Here is a 21,347-nt window from a genome sequence, read left to right on the forward strand (position 1 = left end):
AATAGGCATAATTCATAGAGACAAGTTAGATTAGAGGTTACCAGGGGCTGAGGGGAGGGGGAAAAGGGGAGTTATTGCTTCATTGGTACACCTTCTGTTTGGGGTGATGAAAACAGTTTTAGAAGTAGATAGTGGTGATGGCTGTACAACATTGTGAGTATATTCAATGCTACGAAATTGTACACTTAAAATGGTAAATTTTATGTTATGTACATTTTAACATAATAAAACTTTTTTTTTTTAAGTCGTATAGCTAGAAAGTGGTCAAGCTAGAATTTGAGCCCAAACCTTTCTGACTCTAGGGCCCATGCTCTCAATCCAAGAGTTTTACTCCCCCTAGAAAAAGCAGCCAACCGGGAGCCAGGAGGGCTGGATTCTTGTCATCACCATCTGTGTGACCTTATACAAGCCTGATCTTCCAAGGCCTCACTTTGCCCAGCTGTTAAATGATAAGATTGAATAGCTTTGACAATCCCTGCTGGTCATAACAGTCCTGACAGTGTCAGCTATGCATTGATTGTGATTTTACAGCATGGAAAATCCCAAGCCTTGACTCCTGACCTAGATATCATTTGCTTCTGGCGCACTCTGGAGACACTGATGGACAGGGAGCGAGGGAGAGGGACCGGCTGTCCACCCCTTACCTAGCCCCTCCCCTAGGGGTTTGCCCTGGAGTCGAGCCAGCTCTTGAAGAAGGCCTCCACTCCTCTCCCCATTCTAGGAGAGGGATCGGGCCTGGCTGTGCTCCAGGATAAACTTCCACAAGGCGAGCAATAATATAAAGTCAAGGTGAAGATCAGGGCAGCCCTTAAAAAGGCCTCCTTGCACCCTAAAGTGGCTGACGCCACTCCACAGCTGTTTGTCCTGCCTGCCGCCACCCGGCCACCATGTGGGTGCTCTTGGCTCTCTTGCTGCTCACCCTCGCCTATTTATTTTGGCCCAAGACCACGGGCTCTGGTGCCAAATACCCCAAGAGCCTCCCATCCCTGCCCCTGGTGGGCAGCCTGCCGTTCCTCCCCAGACATGGCCACCAGCACGTGAACTTCTTCAAGCTGCAGGAAAAATATGGCCCCATCTATTCCTTTCGTCTGGGTTCCAAGACTACTGTGATGGTTGGCCACTACCAGCTGGCCAGGGAGGTGCTTCTCAAGAAGGGCAAGGAATTCTCCGGGCGGTCCAAAGTGGTAAGCAGTACCTATCATCCCTCTTCTCTCACCACTCCCTGGGGATGTTCAGTTCTCCAGGCAAGGCCATGCCTGGAATGACACTTCCAGCTCCAACAACCTGTGATTCTTCCAAAAACAGACTGCCGGGGCTGTGGGTGGGAAGTGACCCCTTGGACCCCATCCAGTCTCTAAACTAGGCAGGAAGAATTAAAGGAAGATTTCATTTTCTGGGCTTCCCAGGAGGTGGGGTGGGGTGGGAGTGGTGGTTTGAGGGTGTCAGGGAGCCCTTAAAACAGTCATCTCGCCCGTGAACTGGATGATGATCTGAGCTTAGACTTCCATAATGAACTGAGACAGTGCATATAAAGCACTTACCCAGTGCCCAGTGCAGGAAGCGCTCAATAAACAGCCTTGATGAGTGCTGTTCTTCACATGGAAAAGGGGGGGAGTGATTGCCGTCCTCCGTGGAAATTTGTGAGGGAGAAAAACCCTGGCTCTTGGAGGGCTGGGATTGCTGTATTCCTGGAGCTTTCTCCAGCTGCTCCAGCCGCAGGGAACTGACCCATGGGAGCACTTTGAGGGAGGATGCTGATGAGCCAGCCTATTGAGCTTTCTGTTTTGCTCCTGGGGGGCAGAGGGGAGTGGGAGTTAACCATCCAGCAACACTGCCAGCCCCCCACTGCAGCACCCGGCTGCTGAGAACTCCCTTGAACATCCCGGGCAAGGCCCCCTGGCTGCTCATCTTTGATCAGACCAAGGGTTGACTCGTTTTACCTTGGACCAGTCAGCCAGGTCTGCGGGCCAACTGTCCCCCTTCCAACTCTGCTGAGCTCTTCTCTCCAGAGCAAAGAGGAAGGAGGAGGCTAGTCAGATGGGGTTTGCAGGTCAGGGGATAGAAGAGGGGAGGTTTGGGAGCTTTATGGTTTGGGGGGTGCCTCTGAGAAGAGGCAGCTTGGCCCAAGTCCAGACTGGGTGGACAAGAAATCTGCACTCTCCAGATGCGGCCCTGGGGTGGGCACACAGCCTGGCAATGGAAGGGTAAACTAAGGGCGGCTGAGCTGCTGTGCCTTCAGCAGCCTCCGCCCCCAGAGGGCCCAGGGAAAGGCAGGGGTTTGGGCTGTCCTCGGTCTCCGCTCCTGTTCCCGGGACAGGCACAATTTAGAGAGTTCATCCCATCCACAGCTGCCTTCCCCTGGTCAGAAACTGATGAGAAAAAGAGGCTCAGAGGTCACCTGTCACTGACCTGAACCCCAGGACCGCTGCATTCTAATTCAGTGTCCTTTTTCTCCTCGCTCTGTCTCTCTGATGGAGTTGGGAGTGTGAGGTCATAGGTTCTGTCCTACCAAGGCCTTACAGTCATGACGGAGTGGAGCAGGGAGGTCCCACACGGAGGCGGAACGGCAGGTACCTGCCTTCTTCCCCAGAGCTAGGACCGGTGGATGGTGTCTGATTCCTATGTCCTTTCCTGCTTTCCAAAGTTGACTCTAGACATCCTGTCAGACAACCAAAAGGGCATCGCCTTCGCCGACCATGGTGCCGTCTGGCAGCTGCATCGGAAGTTGGCACAGAACGCCTTTGCCCTGTTCAAGGATGGCAACCTGAAGCTAGAGAAGATCAGTGAGTGCCCAGCCAGTCCTGGGCTGCTGGAGGGAGAAGAGGTTTGGGAGGGGAGAGGGTTCTGGATGATTCCATCTAGCATTTTCTTGGCTACCGCTGCCATCTACTGGACATCTGCTCTCTGTCCTTGACTAAGATGGAACTGGTAGAGAGCGGGTGACGGGCGGCTCAATTCCCCACCCTCATGCCCCTTTCTCCCCTCAGTTAATCGGGAAGTCAGTTTACTCTGCGACTCCCTGGCCACCCGGCATGGAGAGTCCATAAATTTGTCGGAGCATCTCTCTCTGGCGGTGACCAACATAATCAGCTTTATCTGCTTCAACTTCTCCTTCAAGAATGAGGATCCTGCCCTGAAGGCCATATACAAGTTCAATGATGGCATCCTGGAGGCTCAGGGCAAGGAGATTTTGTCAGACATATTCCCTGGGTTTAAGGTGAGGATGAGGCCGGGCCCCACTGTCAGATCTCAGCAGACCCTGACAGCACCCCCAGTTCTTCTTTCCTCTTTCAGTTCAGCTCCAGACCCACCTTTTTTTTCTGACCACCTCAGCCACAGTGACCTCTACCTCCTCTGACTCTTAAAACCTTGCTGCTCCTCTACAGAAATCGGTTTAGCTTTTAAATTATGCATTTGAATACTCATGATAATGGCTCTCGTTTATTCACCAATTGCCATGTGCCAGTACCAGCACTCCACAAGGATTAATCATGCATTTCCCTTGGAAGTGGGTTTTATTATCCCCATACAGTTGAGAATACAGGCTTCAAGAAGTTAAGGAACCTAACCAAGGCTTGAGACTCAAGTCTATCTTACTACTGGGTAAACCCTGAATCAGTGCTGGATGTTTGATTGAATGGGGAAGGGGACGTGGAGGTGACTCCTTTCTCCCTTGTTTGGAATTGTCCTAGTTGTCACTGATGGTCCCATTCTGGGTCCGTATCCTGCCTTCCATTCTGGCTGAAGTTTGGGGTTAGAGTGGGAACTCTCCAGAGTCAGAAAGATAGGATTTGACATTTCTACTTTGCAGATTTTCCCCAGCAAAGCCCTGGAAAAGATAAAGAGTTGTGTTCGAATGCGAAACGAATTGCTGAGTGAAATCCTTGAAAAAAGTAAGGTAGGTGATGGAGCAGAAGAGATGATGAGTTAGGTGGAAAGCATCATGAGAGCAGGGTTGGGTCCATTTTGGACACTGTAGGATCTCCTGCACCTAGCAGAGAGCCTGGCATATAGTAAGTGCTCAATAAAAACTGACTCAACTAATGAATAGGCGTGGAGAAGTGAGGAATTGAAGAGGATCCTAGAAGGGACTTGTCTACCCCCCAAATTTAAAGAGGACCTAGTGCTTCCTCCTACTTCCACAAGCTCATGGGTCCTGACGAGCCTCACTCCACTCCCTCACTTCCAAGTGGGAGAAGCCTTTGTATCTACAGTCTGGGGTGAGAGTATGGCAGGGGTTGCAGATGGGGTTTCTTCCTCATCACTCTCCCAATCTCACCCAACCAGGAGAACTTCACCAGTGACTCCATCACTAACTTGCTGGACATACTGATCCAAGCCAAGATGAACGCAGACAATAACAATGCTGGACCAGACCAGGATTCAAAGCTGCTTTCAGACAGACACATGCTCACCACCATAGGGGACATCTTCGGGGCCGGCGTGGAAACCACCACCTCTGTGATAAAGTGGATTGTGGCCTTCCTGCTACATTATCCTCCAGTGAGCTTCTCCCTACCCCAGCCTTCCCAACCACTCTTGACCCCAGCCAGACTCACCTCTGCTCCAGAGAGGGAGCAGAGAGGGAGGAAGAGACTATACCCTCAGGACTTCTTTGCAGGATGAATGGGCTGCCGCATCCCTTACCCAAGCAGTGGTTGGCTCTGGCCCTTGGGTGGAACTGCCCCGTCTTCTGGAAACAAAGCCTGGGCTCGCAGAGCCATCACTGGGAAGGGTCTGGGCCAGTTCTTCTGGATGTGACAGTAGGATTCTTCTAAGCCCTTGCTTCTCCTGGGCTTAAACACCCTGGTAATATCCACCCTGTTCTGGCCCTCAGTTGAAGAAGAGGATCCAGGATGATGTCGACCAGAATATAGGTTTCAATCGCACACCAACTATCAGTGACCGGAACCGCCTTGTCCTGCTGGAGGCCACCATCCGAGAGGTGCTTCGAATCCGGCCTGTGTCCCCCACGCTCATCCCCCACAAGGCTATTGTTGACTCCAGGTGTGCCTTCCCTCCCAGTAACATCCAGCCCACCTGGTCCCTCCTCCATCACCCCACACCCCCAGCTGGCTACAGTCAACCACTGACTACCACTCATCCTACCCATGACCCTATTGACCAATGTGTCTACCACCCACTGACACCCACTGACTAATCCACAGATCTACCTGACCTCCCTCAGAAGCTGCCTGCTGCCACGTGGAGACATGTGGTGTGGGATGCTCCTACCCAATCCAATAGCCGCAACACACATACATACTCACAGGCACCAGCTCAACATGCATACCTGTGGGCCACAAGTGTTGATACATAAGTGCTTGTCAGGAGGAAAGGGCTGGATTCATAGTCCACCTGGTAGAAGCTGAGAAAAAGATGAGGGAGTGGCCATGAGGGAGTAAAGGGCTCTTTTCCCCAAAGTGGGGGACCACAGAGGCTTGGGGTTGAGCAGGTGGGGAAGGGCAATATTCCAGACCCTCTTTTCCTCTCCCTCCCTGGGGCAGCATTGGTGACCTTACCATTGACAAGGGCACAGATGTTGTGGTCAATTTGTGGGCACTGCATCACAGTGAGAAGGAGTGGCACCGGCCCGACCTGTTCATGCCCGGTGAGTCCCTGTTCTGTCCTGCTCCCTGGCCACACAGCCACCTCTGTGCCCACCTTTCCAGCACCACTTCCCCTCTGCTGAGCTTGCCACTAGCAAACTCCTGACTCCAACTACGTGGACCTGTTGACACCCCCATCCTATGCCAGACTTAGCCAGATTCTTCACAGCTGGGTTCCCACCTTCTCCTTCCACCAACTGCAAATCTCCTCCTCTAAGAAGCCCTCTAGGCATATGTCTCCCATGAAGTCAGCCCCCTCTCCCCTAGGATGGTGGCATTTGCATCTGTTAATACGCCTTCTTTCCATCTGTCCTGAATATTTCATCTCCTCTGTGTGATTAAGGGCTACCAGAGAGCAGGGCTGTATCTCTCCTCAGACTGGGCCCCCCTCCCCCAAGTAAGGTGGTCCACCTTCTCAGGGTGGGGTCCCCTGGGCAGGACCATGTTGCCCCCCCTCCTCTGCTTACTCCTGCCCTGGGCCCTGACTGACACCTCCCCATGTCCACAGAGCGCTTCTTGGACCCCACGGGGACCAAGCTCATCTCGCCATCGTTAAGCTACTTGCCCTTCGGAGCAGGACCCCGCTCCTGCATAGGTGAGATGCTAGCCCGCCAGGAGCTCTTCCTCTTCATGACCTGGTTGCTGCAGAGGTTCGACCTGGAGATCCCGGATGATGGGAAGCTACCCTCTCTGGAGGGCAACCCCGGTTTAGTCTTACAGATCGATCCTTTCAAAGTGAAGATCAAGGTGCGCCAGGCCTGGAAGGAAGCCCAGGCCGAGGGTAGCACCTCGTGACTCCGCCCTGTGTGACCCCACAGCACGGAATTAGAGGAGCTCCCCCACCTTCCCCAACCATTCCTCCCTCCTCCCCACCCACTCTGCCTTCTTTTCCAGCCTGCAGCCCTGGCAGTGCTGTGCATAAACAGTTGTGGTTTTTTTTTCAGAAGGTCCCTGAGCAGTTCATTCATTTGTTTGTTCACTCATTCTTTCAGAGAGTATTTTATTGAGCATCTACTATGTACCACTCACTCACTGTCCCTGGACCCTCAGGCTCCCTGGTCTTACATGAAGCTTATATTCTAGTGAGGGCTGACAAATGAGCATTTCAGAGACTCATAAGTGCTTTGGAGTCAATTATACTAGGTGCTGGTGATATGAGGGGAATGGCAGAGGTGGGGGGCGGCCACTGTGAATGACTGATTGGGGAAGGCGTGAAGATGGCGGGGGGAAGGTGTCCCATGCTGAGGGAGCAGCAGGTGAGCAGTTCTCGAGGTAGGAGAGGTCATTCAGTCTAGAGCAGAGCCAATGAAGGGAAGAGTGGTCCCTGATGAGGTCAGACTGCAGGCAGGGTCAGGTCCCATGGAGTCTTTCTAAGTAGCAGGAAGGAGTTTGGGTTCCTATTCCAAGTATGAGAGAAAGTCACAGGAGGGTTTACACATTCAAGTGGAAAGGTCTGGTTAATATTTTTAAAAGATCATTCGAGTTGCTGAGTAGACACTGGTCTGCAGAGGGATGAAAGTGGGGGCCCTGGGGAGGAGGTTGTGCTGGTCCCGGACAGAAGGATGCTGGTGGCTTAGACCCTGGCGACAGCAGTGGAGATGGCAAGAAGTGGTGGGATTGAGTTTACATTTTGAAAGCAAAGCAGATCATGTTTGCTTTGATCCACTCATCGCTGCATGTATCTCAAAGCTTTGGCTTTGGGGAAGTGTCTATAATCCATAAACTCAACCCACAACTACCCATTCCTCTCGTCTTGGTCCCCAAAGACTGGTAGGTCTCCTTTTCCTCATTCTGTACTGGGGTAAACACCGCCAGGAAAGGGCTTTCACGGCAGCCTCCCGCTCAAGTGCTCAGGCTCTGCCCCTGCCCCCCACGCCCAAACCCCAGGAAGTCTGTAAATGCCTCACTAGAAAATGGAGCCCCGACTTCTTCAAACCTTAAAACCGACATCTTTAAACCTTGGCCGCTGGCCAGTCCGCAAATGAAAGGTGTCCTGAGACGCCCTGGGAGAAACTGACCCTTGCCCTTTAGAATAGAGAGAGGCCTCAACCCCGGCTCCCTGGCGCCAGCCAGACCAGGGTCAGATCATCAGCGACCTGGTCCTTCCCTTCTGACTGGAGGAGGGCTCTGGACGGGCCGACAGGGCAAGCCTGAGACTCCGCCTGGCCAAGTTCCAGGGAGAAGAAATCAAGGGAGCCCCCGCAAGGAGGGAGGGCCAAAGCTTTCCACCACAGCAGCCTCTTCTTCCTTCAAAGAGCTTTGCTAATCCAGGGGTAGTCGACCATTCCCCACTGCCCCCCAACTCAGTGCTGGCCTTCACTGGCCCGTGATCCTAAGGCCTTGCTAAAGAGCCCAGAGGAGTCGGTGGGGAGCTGTGGCTGAGCCCAGCCTCCATCATGGGGAGCCTAGAGAGATGCTGCTACCACAGTGAGCTGATGAGAAAGGGGTTAAACTGGAGGTGGCTCCCTCCTTCTCCCGGGTTCCTCTGTCCCCACCAGCTGCTCGCTGGTCTAGAGCCAAGCTACCCTCAGCTCAGAGCAGGGGGGAGCTGCCCGGCTGGAGGAGAGTTACTTTCTCCAAATTTGCTCAGAATCTGAAAGGCATTTTGCGGACTAGTGGGGAAGAGATAAACAACATCCCCTGTAGAAGCAGTGCATGAGTGTAACTGGGAAGGAAACATCCACTCTCCTTGATTCAGACCATTGAATGGCAGGGAAATGAGAGGCTAACCCTTCATTTTGAAGATGAGAAACCTGAGGGCCACTGGGGGCAGGTGTGTGTGGGGTGACTTGCCCTAAGTCACCCAGCAGCCTAGCAGCAGGGCTGGGACCAGAACCCGGGATTTCAGGGATGCAGGATGAGGAGCCAGCGTGCTCTCTCACAGGTCTTCCGCGTCTGTGCAGAAGGGCCCGAGTGTCTGGCTGGGGAGAGTACAAAGCTGAGCATCCTTTCAGGAAATGACCTCGTGAACTCTGACGCCTGCCCAAACTGCCCTTCCCCTGCCTGGAAGGCCTTTTCCCACCGACCTAAATCCTTTTAGCCCTCAGCTTCTGTTCATTGGCGTGGAATCGCACATGTGCCTGAGCACCTGCCTGGGCTGCAAATGGGTGTGGTGACCCCCAGGGATGCTGCCACCCCTGCATCTCTGGAATTCAAGACTGAGTCCTCTTGTGTTCTTTTGGCTGCACATCAACCTGACAAGTAGGTTACACACACAAGAGGAGTGAGTCACATGCTCTAAATCACTTGGCTAATTGGTCCAGTGGTAAAAGAACTCTAACTCCTTATGCAGAAGGAATTCCAGATCTTTGGCAATGCTGAAAGGTCTTCATCAAGATCCCGGAGTCACCTTTTGAGCCTCAGAATGCCCTCAACCAGGGCAATGGTGTAATGGTAAATAAATATTGAACCAGTTCTCTGGTGCTGGTGGTAGGGAACAGCCTTGATTTGTAGTGTTTGCTGATCACTGTGGTGTAAACACTCCCACCATGAATGTTCTGGTTGGCCTCTGGTGGCCACAAAGCCTGCAGCAAATGAGGAGCCCTCTCTCCAGTCATGCTCAGAGGGATAAACACCCATCTCAGGACAGGAACCCAATCACAGAGGCTAGAGGGGCGTGGGGAGAGGCCTGCAGGAGGAGGCCCCAGGTTCTGGGCCCCAGGCTCCCCAGTTTCCTAGCTCTGGATCTTAAGCTCACTGCTAGCTTCTCATTTGTAAAGTGGGGTAACTTACCACCTGTGCTGCCATCATCTGAGGTTCTGGTGAGGATGAAAAGTAGAAAGGGCTGTGTGAGCAGGAGAGTTCCACACTGTTGGGAGTTACAGAAGATGAGAGGTCAGGCTGCGGGAGCAAGTTTTCTTTCTTTCTGTCATTTACAGACGGAATGAGCGTAGGCAACTTACTTAGCCTTCTCAAACCTCGGTTTTCTCATCTGTAATATGGGTGGCTGAGATGTGTGTAGAAATAGCACCACCAACCCAGAGCATTGCTGAGAACAAAATATGGACCTATATGTTGTGTTCAGTGCCTTGATAAATACTGGCTTTATTATCATTGCCTATATCCAGACCCACAAAATAAGTCCCTCTATAAGGGTTTTACACAAACCTCCCAAAGGCCACCAGCTTGGTCAGGAAGGAGAGCAGGTATATCCGGATGGGTCCATCTGCAGGACAGTACCACCAGGGATGCCCCTCTTGCAGCTCCAGATGGCCCTGCCGGTTGTCCCCTCTTTCTCTCCGGAGCCAGGGCAGGCTGGCAGCTGGGAAGTGGGTGGAGACCCCAAAGACAAATTTTTCAGGGTTCCAACACCAGGGTGCTTTGTAACATTTTCCAGTGGGATTGGGTTTCTTGAGACTTCTTGGTGAGAAGACATGCAGTGGAAGGTTAAACTGTGGTGAGGAGCAGGTTATACAGTGAGGAGAAACTTCAGATCAAGCAAAAATCCTCTTTTCCCCCTCACAAGCCACAAAAACTCTTTTTTAAAAATTCTCCTCTGAGGAAGAGCAAAACACTCTTGCAAGGGAAAGACACAAAGAAGGTCCAAATTACTCATTATTTTACAATGTTTCCAAGGGGTTACACCCTCGCTGTGGAGGTTAGCACTGATCTGAAGCAGGTACCACCTCCCATTTCAGCACTGAGGGGCTCTGGTAGGTAACAGCTGGCTGGGTGCAGGGCCTCTGGGGGGCTCATGACGAGGCAAGGGGAGAGGGGTGAAGAGGGGATAAAGCACAACAGCTCCTGAGAAAACAGTGTCTGCTTTACCTGCCACCACGTTACTCCCCTGGCTCAGCGTACCCTTCTCTGGTTCCCTCTCACCTTTGAAAAGAAATGAAAAGCTCTTCACGGGGCTTGTGAGCACCAACAGTACAACTCTTCACTAGTCTGGCCAGCTAGTTAATTGCATGGGCTTTGGAGTCAACAGATGTGGGTTTTAATCCTTGGCTCTACCACAGCTCCACCAGCTGTGTGACCTTGGACTAGTTAATTAACTCCTCTGAATGCTTCATCCCCATTAATAAAGTGGGAATAATTACAGTCCATACTTCAGAGGGCTGCTTTGAGGCTAAAATGAGAAAACGTAGGTAAGATGCTTATACGAGACCTGGTGTTATATAAACAGTCAATAAATAAAATAAGGACAAATTAAAATCTTTTTATTACCAGCTTACCTCTCCAGCTTCATCTCCTGTCACCTCCCAGAATGCAGTTACCTAGAGGGATTAAATTGCTCACAGATTTAGACATGACACCGCACTCTCCCGTTTTAGGCATCCAACGCTTTTTTGTGCTTCTCACACAGTAGGCACTCAATAATCTGCCAATCGAACGTTTGCCTGGAATTCCCTTTACACCTTTCTCCACCTGGCAAGCTCAGTTTAGCAGTCCCTGCTCCAGGAAGGCTGCCCTGAACCCCCAGGTGGGCTACATTCTCTTCCACAGCATCCTGTACACACATGCTTCATGGTATTTACCATGTGCTACTAAAACTGTTCATTCTTCCTCACTAGAGCATTATTAGCTCTTCTAAAGAGGGGCCAGGTCTAAGGCATATTTGCATCCCCAACACTTGGCACACAGTAGGTGCTCCATAAATGCTCAGCTCTAAGGCCAGCCACCTGTCCCAGATGCAAACTGCATCCCAAACACCTCCCAAGACCCACTACCCTTCCCAGCAACTTCAGGTCTCCAGAAGGTTCAGTCAACAGTCAGCCAAACCCACTTCCTGCTCCTTCTCCTGAGTTAAACCTTGGTTTTTGCCCCCTGGCTGAAAATAGAGGAAACTGGAGGAGGGGGAGTTTCTTGAAATTCCTGTTCATCAAAGCTACTGTTCGTGCTTCAAGGCATTGTACTGTCTCCACCTCCTGGTCACCTAGGGCAGCAGAGACAGCAAATGCTGTACCTTGTTAGAGAAATCAGGAACTCGGTGACTCAGGAGCTTGAGGTGGGCCCTCAGACCTAGGCAGTAAACGCACACATACAGCCTCTGGTATGCAGCTTGTAAGAGTTGTACCATCTTGTTTCTGTGCCACTCAGACATTAGCTTAAAGAAGGTAAGAATGAGGTACTCTACCAGTTCTTTCCTGTGGCTTTAGAACAGAACTGTCCTTTAGAACTGTCTTTCTACATGCTAATATGGCTCCCCTGGGGTTGCCTAGAGGAGCCCAACAGTTTAGAAGGAACTAGGCAGAAACCATTCCACTGGAGTCACTGAAGGGCTGCGGCTGTGTCCTCTGGCCCAGGGTCAGATGGGGGTGGGCGCACGCCTGGCTTACACTGGACTCTCAGACACCACAGGGCTGACTGCTGGGCAAAGTCGAGGGCTAGAGAAGACAATGCTTTCTGCCAGCGTCCCCTGGCCCATCAGTGAGCACTCCACCTGGGGAGGCAAGAACTCCTCACGGGAGGGTTCTGAGGATGCTCATCATTCTGCTTTGCCCACCTGCACGCGGCCCAAAGAGAAGTCTTGCTGGGTGGGGGTTCCGCTTCCTGGGTAGAGGCACAAGGCTGTTCCTTCCCACAGCCTTGGAGCGGGGACCTAACACCTGACTCAAAGTGCTAAAAGAACAGTCTTAAGCAGAGGCTAAAATGACAATGAGTCTTAGGAAAGGCTCACGGGCCCACGATGGCAGATGTTGGCACACCGTTGGCTCCCACATCACCTAAAAATCAGTTCTGAGGCGCCTGCCTAGAATGCAAGCCCTACACTGCCACCCCCGACTCCTCAAGCTTCTCTGAAACAGTACTGCTCACTTCGTCTCAACCTGCCTCACACTGCCGGTTAGCTATTTCACATGAGTTTGTTTTGTCCTCTCCACTATAATTTAACTTCTAGAGGGCAGGGGCCTTGTCTTACACATTTCTTCCACATTCTCCTCAGCATCCAGCACAGTACTGGGCACCAAGAGGGGACTCCAAAACAAGTATTTCGTGTGTTAAGTTCCAAGGCCAAGTGCCCATCCACAGTTCTATCTTATCAATAAAAGATCTCCAGGAGGGCTTGCTTCCTTTAAAATGTCATGTCTTAGCTTTGGAGTCTCTGACAAAACTTGTTTCTGTTTTGGGGGCTCTGATTTTAACCTGTCTGTGGGACTTTACAAAGTACTCAGAAATATCCTCTTGGCAGGGAGAGGGTTTGGGTGGAAATGCCTCAGGACAGAGAGTGCCCGCGGCAGCCATTACCCAGCTTGCCCTCAGCCCAGGAGCCTGTCCTCAACTTCTCTCAGCCTCTGTGGGAAGAAGGGAAGAGCACTTGCAGTGAGGAATCTCGAGGTGTGACTCCCTGAAGTCTGAGGAGGAGGAAAAAGGATCAGGCGCTGCAAGGAAAAAGAGCAGTCGAGTTTCGGGGATCGATTTTATTTGGGCTTCTCACAGTGGTTAGAGCCACTCCGTCTTCAGAACAATCACAGCACAGGAAATGCGTCACCGAGACTGCCCAGAAAAGTCTGACCAGCTGAATCTTATTGCTTAAAATACACATATTCACAATAACTGACAAAAGGTGATGTGCCTCACACAGGAATGTGTTAGCATTTGCAAATCTTCCGACTGTAGCACCAAACCCTCGACCAACCCCTTTCTTCTCGTTCACCTGGAACACCAAACTCCCTCACATCTCCCCGGCCCCCTCCCGAGTCCTTCAGCTCCCTACTTCCGCCTTTCGTCACGCAGGGCAGCCTCGTGTAGCAGGGGCCAGACTGTGACGCTGGACTCAAGCCCAGCTCCACCCGTTGCGTTTTCTTCTTCTCGTGCCTTTTGGGTTGGATGCTGCAGTGAACCCAGCAGTAAACACGTGGACCAGTTCCCCACTCTGACTGGAGAAGGAATCCTGAGAGGGCCAGAATCCATCCCTTCGACCAGTTAACTCAAGCAGGGTTCATTTTGGTAAAACTTGATCTCCTTTGAGACACTTCAGTGAGTTGTTTGAGACAAAAACAAAAAACAAAAACCAAAAGGTGGCAGGAAAGGCATCTGAGGGCTGTGGCACACTTCTGCCCACTCTCGCCACACATCGGCCACGTGCTGGACCTCAGCACAGGGAGGTAAGCCCTATGGCACTGTGGTGGCCGCCAAACCCTCCTGGCAATTCTGGGCAGGGCTGACGTCTGGGCCACAGCCAGTCTGAGCTTGACACTGAAGATCCAGTCCAGCTTCTGTCTGAGGTTCCACCCTGGCCTTCTGTCCCGATTGGTTGTGGACACCCCCGGGGGCTGAGGCCGAGGGCCAGGAGCAGCCGAGGGAGGCAGACAGGCTCAGAGCACGTTTCTGTTTACAGGGAGCAGAACACAGGCCTCTGAGTGTCCACGGAGCAATGTGCAAATTGCAGTGATGGGTAGAGTAAAACCTCTACTTGGAGCACAGTATCTCTGGCAAACGTGGGGACTGCCGCCGACAGCGCTGCTGAGTACACCCAAGTGCACAGTCAGACATTTGCTCAGTAAACAGTAAATGCGTAAAATAAATTACCTTGAGAGGGCTGCGCCTGCTCCAAACGTGTAGGTAACGTGAGCAGAGTGGCTGCCGTTCAAAGTGTATTCACAGGAAAACAGGGCTGGGGGCTCACACACGACGGACAGACACACACAGCTTATCCAAAAAGTCACTGTATACGGACTGCACTTTGTTCAACATGGATTTTGGTTTTGTGGACTCCAAACTCAGACACTCGTTCACCTCACAGCCTTGGGTTTGTCTATTTTGTGTGTGTGTGTGTATATATATACATATATACACACACATACACATATATACGTGTGTATTCATATATATACATATATATACCTTCCTTTCTTACCATAACATCAATGCCTAGTCTGAATGTCATCGTTCAAGAGTGGGGGAAGAACCAAACTCTTCATATGAACAGGGCTGGACAGGGAATGTTAGTTTCAGCAGTTTGCTTTCTCCATTCAGATTATTCCTATCAAAGCTCAACTGGTTTTTGAAGCCAAACTACAATAATAAGGATCCTGTGGTCCTTCAGGATGGCTGCCTTCGCCCTCCTACCTGGGCCACTTAGACACTTGACATATGCTACAAAAATTAGTTACCCCACTCAAGGCGGGGTGGAGCAGGGAAAGGGCACAAAAACCACAGATAACCAAGGCATTTTTTCCAAATGGTCAGTTTGAAAAAACAAATAAACAAAACAACTTACTCAGAATCAAGAGAAAATACTGTGTGAGAGTCAGGCTGCGGGACCGCCCTTTCTCAGGTCCCACAGCCTCCTCATTTGTTCATAGAGAACAGTGAGACGTGAAGGCCGGCAGACGTGTACTTGGGATTGGGGGAGGGTACTGATCACCTGTGGACACAGATCAAAAGGGCAGAGATGCAGAAAGCTGCACCTCTATCCACTGCCACAGCGCAGGGCCTTCTGCTCACCCGCAGAAGTTCCAGAGATAGCCCCCACCCAAGCCTGCACACAAAACTTCTCCTTCTGCCTCAACTGCAGCCAGGACTCTTTGAAGGCCAAGTTGGGAAAAAGCCGCAAATTTTCCTTTTCCAAAACAGAATTCTTGCCTGCCCACTGGTCAAGTTCTTATTTTCAGCTCACTTCTGTTGTTGTTTTTTTTTTTTAAAGAAAAAAACCAAAGAGAAGGCAGGTATAATCTTCCACACTTGAACCAGTCTGCGGCCAGCCAGGACCTGCTGGGAAGGGGCCCCTCCAGGATGCATCGTGCCACCTCGATCTCGTCACCTGGAATTTGAGAGCACAAGCCCTTTACCAACCCGCCACGCAACCGCCGGTCAGCTCTCATCTTCCCACAGGAGGAGCCCAATTCCGGCTCCGGAGACACTGGCAGCGAGGGGCGACAATCCCGATCACTGGGGCTTCATCCAGGGCTGAGACCTGCCACCTCTCTCAGACTGAGACGCAGCAAGGTTCTCATCAACTCACACCAGAACGTGAATCCACTCCACCACCAAGAGTCACCTCAGGGCACAGTCTCATCCCCTCCTTGGGGGCTTCTGAAACGCACATCTCTCTGACCCAAGCAGGTAGTGACACGTGACTTGAAAGAGGTAAAGGGGGACGGGGTGGGGTATGAGGAATGAGTCACAGGACAACTTCTCAGCCCTCCGTGACACTGTATCTATGGGAGGCAAGGCACCCACACCCCAAACTGTACCTGGAGATGCAGGAAAACGCAGGAGCAGAGGGGAAAAAAAAAAGGAACGCAGTCACTTAATGCTTCTCTCATGGTTCTCCCCTACCCTGGTTGCGTCGCCAAGTTCTCAGGCGCAGGCAGGGCCTGCTCTAGCTTGGGGAGCTGCTGCTCTGGGAGTTTGGGGAGTCCTGCTCGTTGATGGTGTTCAGCAGCAGGCAGGCAGGCAGCCGCGGCAGGTGAGGGTGCCCGGGCTCCCGGGCCTGCTCCTCAGAGGGCTGGCAGAGCCCTTCCTCCTCGTCGCCAGGGGGCCGCACGTGGCAGCTGTCGCAGAAGTCCAGGGGCCCGTCCAGAGCATCGTCGATGAGCGCGTTGAACTCTTTGAGGTCGTCATCATGGTGGCCCCGGTTGCACACACACACCTCGATGCCCGAGTCACCTGTGAAGCGGCGACGTCTGCCGGGCGTCTTGTCTTTGCTGTCAGGGAGGGCGCCGCCCTGCTCGGAGCTGTACTCTTTTAGCAGCTCCTCCTTACATTCGGAATCCTTGTCCAGGAAGGCCCCAGGGTCCACCTCCCCCAGGCCGGCCACAGAGCCACTGGGCTCCATCCCGGGGGCTTTGGTGGCTGCTGGGTCTGCTGGCACGTCGGAGGGCTCAGGGTCAGCGATGCTCGGGGGTCGCGTGCTGCTTCTGCTGGGCCCGGACAAGGGGCTGCTCTGAGCCCCCTGGGAGCCCCTGGTGGGGTCGGCACCCGGGGGGCTGCCGCCTGTAGGGCCACACTGTGCAGGCAGCTGCTGCTGGAGCTGGAAGGCACTGTATGGTGGGGGAGGAGTTGGAGGTCGGTTCACCACTTCCTCATAAGGAGGTAGTAAATAGTTTGGCAAAAACCCTAAAATGGGGAGGTAGGGAGGAGAAATTACTGCACTGGCAATTGTTCTAGGACAGACTGCAGGCTCACACTAAGCATATGTCTCGTCCCACCCCCAGCATACCCACCGAGGGACAGCTACAGCTCTCAGGTACAGGTGGGGCACAGGGCTGTGAACAACTTTGCAGAGAAAGGGGGGTAGATTGGGAGTGACAGATTGTAGCTTCTGGAAATCTGAGAGCCCCTAAAGCTGCTTCACAGGCAAGGACTTCTGCTTGTCTGGAGTTAAGGCAGAGGGTTCAGCAAATGTGGTGAATGGCCAAGAGAGTTCTGTCTGGAAGGGACCTGTTTTCCACATGCACGCAAGTCTCATGTTTCTAGCTCAGACTGTGTCCTCCATCTGCATCCCATAGGCCTCAGGGTCAGGGACCCTAAGTTAAGACTTTCCAGATGTATATCATGAAGAGAGCCTTTTTCTGGGAGGCTGGAAAACTGTGTTGCCTCTCACCCTAGTGTGGCAGGAGGTGGTCTGGAAATACACACCAAACCTCATCCTGATTCGCATCGAAAGCGGGTGGCTTACCAGTAAAGGGTGAGGGGCCTGTCATCAAGGCTTGTTAAGAACATGCCAGGGGAGTTATCTTTTGCTTTGAGGCACAGATGACCTAATTATAACAGTAATTGCTAGCATTTATTGAGCACTTACTATATGCCAGGCACTGTGCTAAGCACTTAACTCTTCTAGGTGTGGAATTCCAAATTTATGACTACTTTAGTCTGTAGAACACACAGCAGAATGGCTTTGGACAGGCTGTACTTCTGGGCCTCCACCGACCACTTGAGAGATCAGTGTAAGGAACCCCAGGGAGGGGCTTCCCTGGCGGTCCAGTGGTTAGGACTTGGCATTCTCACTGACAAGGGCCCGGGTTCAATCCCTGATCAGGGAACTAAGATCCCACAGCATGGCAAAAAAAAAGGAACCCCAGGGAAGTCAGGTGAGTGTGCCCTTCAGTGGGTCACTGAGTTTCTTGGTTCTCAGGAAGTCCCAATGCTACCCCCCACCGCTGCCCCTTTTGTAGCAGCCTCTGCTAAGGCATATCACATGGCAGGAAGCAAAATGGGGGGATTTCAGGCCACTGACCTCTAAATCTCGATTCATTCACATCATACACCATACAACCACCTGCCTAAAAAAATCTGCCTAAACTAAAGGAGCAGAGATGTAGTCAGAACCCGGCTGGTGTGGACTGGAATGGCCCAGTGGCTGCCAGGGGCTGCATCCACAGCACTGGCTCCTTGGCGCTAAAGGTGCGCACCCCCTTGTTCCCACACTTGTGAGACCCTGCTCTGTGCGGGTCAAGGAGGCCAACCCTCTGTGCCCACAGTCTATGTGTCCTGGGCCCCAAGGGTGGGGTTTGGTGTACGTACTGAAATAAAATGGCAGCGCTGAGTAATTGTGGGCTTCCCGGTAGGCGATCAGGTTGATTTCATGTTGCCGCTGTTGGGCCTGAAGGCGGTGCTTGGCTCGGCGGTGGTGGCACACGCAGCAGCAACTCAGGATAATGATGATGGTCCACACGAGCCAGAACCCTGGGGGCAGGGAGGCGAGACAGAGAGGAGTGGGCACACCATGAATGCCAGCTGGAGGGACTGCTCTCGGCACAAGGAGGCCCGTGGACACTGCGCACCTGGTCGAAGCTGGCACTGTTGGCCCTTGCCTGGTGAAGTTACATTTAGAACCCGTGATCAATTTTCATGTTTGTACCAGAGTGAAAGACACGTGGGGCGGAAGAGGGCAGAAATGTAAGAATGGTGACCAAAAAAGAGGTCACCCACTCCAGGGCGCCTCCAGGGCTCCTGGGGGAAGGGAAGAATGCCAAGGCATCTGTGCTGCACTGCTGGTCCTCCCATATTTTAGGTTTGGGGGGCATTAAGTATGCTTACCTTTTAGGACAACGTGCCCTTCCTATCTTAAGAGATCGCTGAGAAAATGCTTCAGCCTCTCTTGTGCCCACCTCCCCACTCCAGCCCTGCTCAGGCCCACAAGGACAGCTCCCAGGCTCCCCACCAAGAGCGAAGAGCCCCTCAGAATCCCCACATCTCAGCAGATGCGTGGTTGCCAGGGGCCTCGGAGGGGCTACCTGATAAAATTTTTTTCTCTACCATGTTGCCTCCGTCATACAAGAGTCACTGAAGTTAGAGGTGGAAAAATTCTAATTTCCTCAGGCCCATTTCTTCCCTGGAGAGTGTAAACAACTTCCTCTGCTCTTGCCATAATCTGGTACAATTCCATCTCCCACCATCACAAACAATCCACTCCCACCTCGCTTTGGCCTGCAGCTGCATTAGACTCGGGACCATCAGCGGCCTCCCCTTCTTCCTCCTGGCTCCAGAGAGGGGTAAAGGAGCAGGGGAGAAGCCTACTGCCCTCTTCCCCAGGCAGATTGTTTCTTCTCATTTCCCACTGTGTTCTCTTGGATCATACTCAGAGAACCCTGGCAAACTGCAGTATAAGACCCCCTCTCCAATCTTCACATGTATACAGAAAAGGCTTCTAATTTTTTTTTTTAATGAATGAGCAATTTTGCTTTAAAAAATATACAGAGAGACAGAGAGAGAAAAAAAGACTGGAAGGAAAAAATAGTGACATTTTAAGTCGTGGGATTATGAGAAGAAATTTTAATTTTCTTCTCCCAATTATTTTTCTTCTTTCAAATTATAAAACTGGAAACAAAGTAAGTTAAAACTTAAAAATATCTGTGACTAATTTTATTTTTGCTGGCTTTAAAAAAATTAACATATTTCTGAATAGGTTTTAAAATTCCTCTGGGAATGTCTTCATACAATGAAATGATATGAATCATTAAAAAATTATTCACAGAATACTATATTTGACATATAAAGATGTTTCTAATATTAAATGAAAATAAAAGATTACGAAACAGCATAAAATATGACCCCAATTTTTGCTTAAGAAAAAAGTATATATAAATGTCCAAAGGGATGATCAGGAAGTTAGTCATGAGGTTATTCCTGGACAATAGGACAGAAGATTTTCTGGTACCAGCTCTTGTTCTTTGCTTATTGCCGATAAGATGAACATGTACTTCTTTGAAATAAAAAAGAATATTTTTTCTCAATAAAAAAATAATCTGGGGCTTCCCTGGTGGCACAGTGGTTGAGAGTCCGCCTGCCGATGCAGGGGACACGGGTTCATGCCCTGGTCCGGGAGGATCCCACATGCCGCGGAGCGGCTGGGCCCGTGAGCCATGGTCGCTGAGCCTGAGCGTCCGGAGCCTGTGCTCCGCAGCGGGAGAAGCCACAACAGTGAGAGGCCCGCGTACCGCAAAAAAAAAAAAAATCTGAGGAATAATTTTAAGGTGAGTTTTTATTAAATGAGAATAGATATTATTTTTCATTTGTTCTCTGTTCCTGAAGAACTTCAAGTTTTTCCCACTACAAACGTTATGTATATTTTTTATTGTCTGCTTTGTAATTATAAATTTGTGTTTAGAATGTGTTATGTATTTCTACATCTCTTGTCAGAATGAGTTAATTTCATTAAAAAAAAAAAAAAAAAGGCTTCCCTCTCCCAGCAAACAGATTTGTAAATGAATAAACCCCTGATTTTTTTTCCTGTTTGTACCAGAACACAATATTCTGAAAGATCCCACTGACATTTAGGGTGTGGCCTCTAGCAACACCCAGTGTGTTTCCTTTTGTCCTCCAGGGGTGTCCGGGCTGAATCTCCCCACAGAGCCACCCCTATGGGGTAAGGCAGGACAGCAGTACAGCCTTCCAGCCCCGGCAGGTTGGCAACACCACTGTGTAACACCTTTGCGTTTTCAGCACGTGTCGGTGTTCAACTGAACCTTCCTCTGAGGTCTAGCAACGGGACAGCAGGTGGAGGACAATGGGCAGAGAATCTCTTCCCCATTTCCCATCAGCAGACAGAAAAACCCCATTCCTAACCAGAGTTCATAAATGTAAGTTGAAGTCAGAAGTCTCCCTTGTGGTCCTTCCCGGAGTCGCTGCTGACATTTGCTTAACTTAACTTGCACTTCTCTCCTTCCAATGCTTGCCAACTGGAGACTGGACACTGTAAGAGGAGCCCTCAGGGAACGGTTTTGAGGCCAGAAAGGAGCTCTGGGAGTGAACTGGCTTCCCGCTGCGGTCCTGTAACGTCCCCTCCAGCCCCTACGATCTGTTCAGCTCCCAGCCTCCCGGGGTGGGGTCACACCCGAAGGAAGCGGCACAAATAAGCACAATGCATTCTGCTGAAGAGCCTGGCTCCAAGTGTATTTTAGAGTCAAGTCAAAAGATTCTCGGCTAACCACTTTTTTATACTACCCAGCATCATCTCACAATCCTTTATACTTCGGTGTTACTTTATAATTTTCAAAGTACATTCTCCCCTGAGATAATCAGCACCAAACTCTACAATTTTTTACCTCCCAAGTCATTTTTTCAATTTTCTTACCTAAAGGTAAATTAACTTTTAACCTTAATGCTGCAATATATATATGATATAAGGCAAAACTTCTCAGCTATATTATGACGGCCTTTAAAAAAAAATAAAGTTATTTATTTATTTATTTATTGCTGCATTGGGTCTTTGTTGCTGCGTGTGGGCCTTCTTTTTAGTTGCAGCAAGCAGGGGCTACTCTTCCCTGCGGTGCGCAGGCTTCTCATTGCGGTGGCTTCTCTTGTTGTGGGGCAGTCTCTAGGCGTGCAAGCTTCAGTAGCTGTGGCACATGG

The 21,347-nt window shown here is 51.2% G+C and overlaps 2 protein-coding genes across 7 annotated transcripts in view; one reads left to right on the plus strand and one right to left on the minus strand.

Moving 5' to 3' along the window:
* Nucleotides 1–745: 745 nt before the first annotated feature.
* Nucleotides 746–6,465, plus strand: CYP17A1 (cytochrome P450 family 17 subfamily A member 1). The gene is made up of 8 exons (XM_067708872.1): nt 746–1,184; nt 2,645–2,783; nt 2,988–3,217; nt 3,812–3,898; nt 4,288–4,503; nt 4,838–5,007; nt 5,508–5,611; nt 6,118–6,465. Exons 1-8 carry the CDS (start codon nt 888–890, stop codon nt 6,402–6,404), a joined length of 1,530 nt encoding a protein of 509 aa, XP_067564973.1. The 5' UTR covers nt 746–887; the 3' UTR covers nt 6,405–6,465.
* A 6,487-nt stretch (nt 6,466–12,952) lies between these two features.
* The window catches only part of WBP1L (WW domain binding protein 1 like), a 67,539-nt gene continuing 59,144 nt past the window's right edge, over nt 12,953–21,347 (minus strand). For all 6 annotated transcript variants that reach the window (XM_067709532.1, XM_067709530.1, XM_067709533.1 and 3 more), the window contains 2 exons: nt 18,018–18,179; nt 12,953–16,610 (listed from right to left, as the gene is read on the minus strand). In XM_067709532.1, coding sequence (XP_067565633.1) covers nt 15,874–16,610; nt 18,018–18,179 — 899 coding nt within the window. In that variant the 3' untranslated portion in view covers nt 12,953–15,873. The remainder of the gene's footprint in view (nt 16,611–18,017; nt 18,180–21,347) is intronic.

This window comes from Pseudorca crassidens, chromosome 16 (genome assembly GCF_039906515.1).
Source record: "Pseudorca crassidens isolate mPseCra1 chromosome 16, mPseCra1.hap1, whole genome shotgun sequence".
Taxonomy (NCBI): domain Eukaryota; kingdom Metazoa; phylum Chordata; class Mammalia; order Artiodactyla; family Delphinidae; genus Pseudorca; species Pseudorca crassidens.

Excerpts from the sequence above, each read along its gene's own strand:
- CYP17A1 (XM_067708872.1), top strand. The coding sequence starts at position 888 with ATGTGGGTGCTCTTGGCTCTCTTGCTGCTCACCCTCGCCTATTTATTT. Across the intron at positions 4,504-4,837 it reads TCCTGCTACATTATCCTCCA|TTGAAGAAGAGGATCCAGGA; the intron begins GTGAGCTTCTCC and ends TCTGGCCCTCAG. Across the intron at positions 5,008-5,507 it reads AAGGCTATTGTTGACTCCAG|CATTGGTGACCTTACCATTG; the intron begins GTGTGCCTTCCC and ends TCCCTGGGGCAG.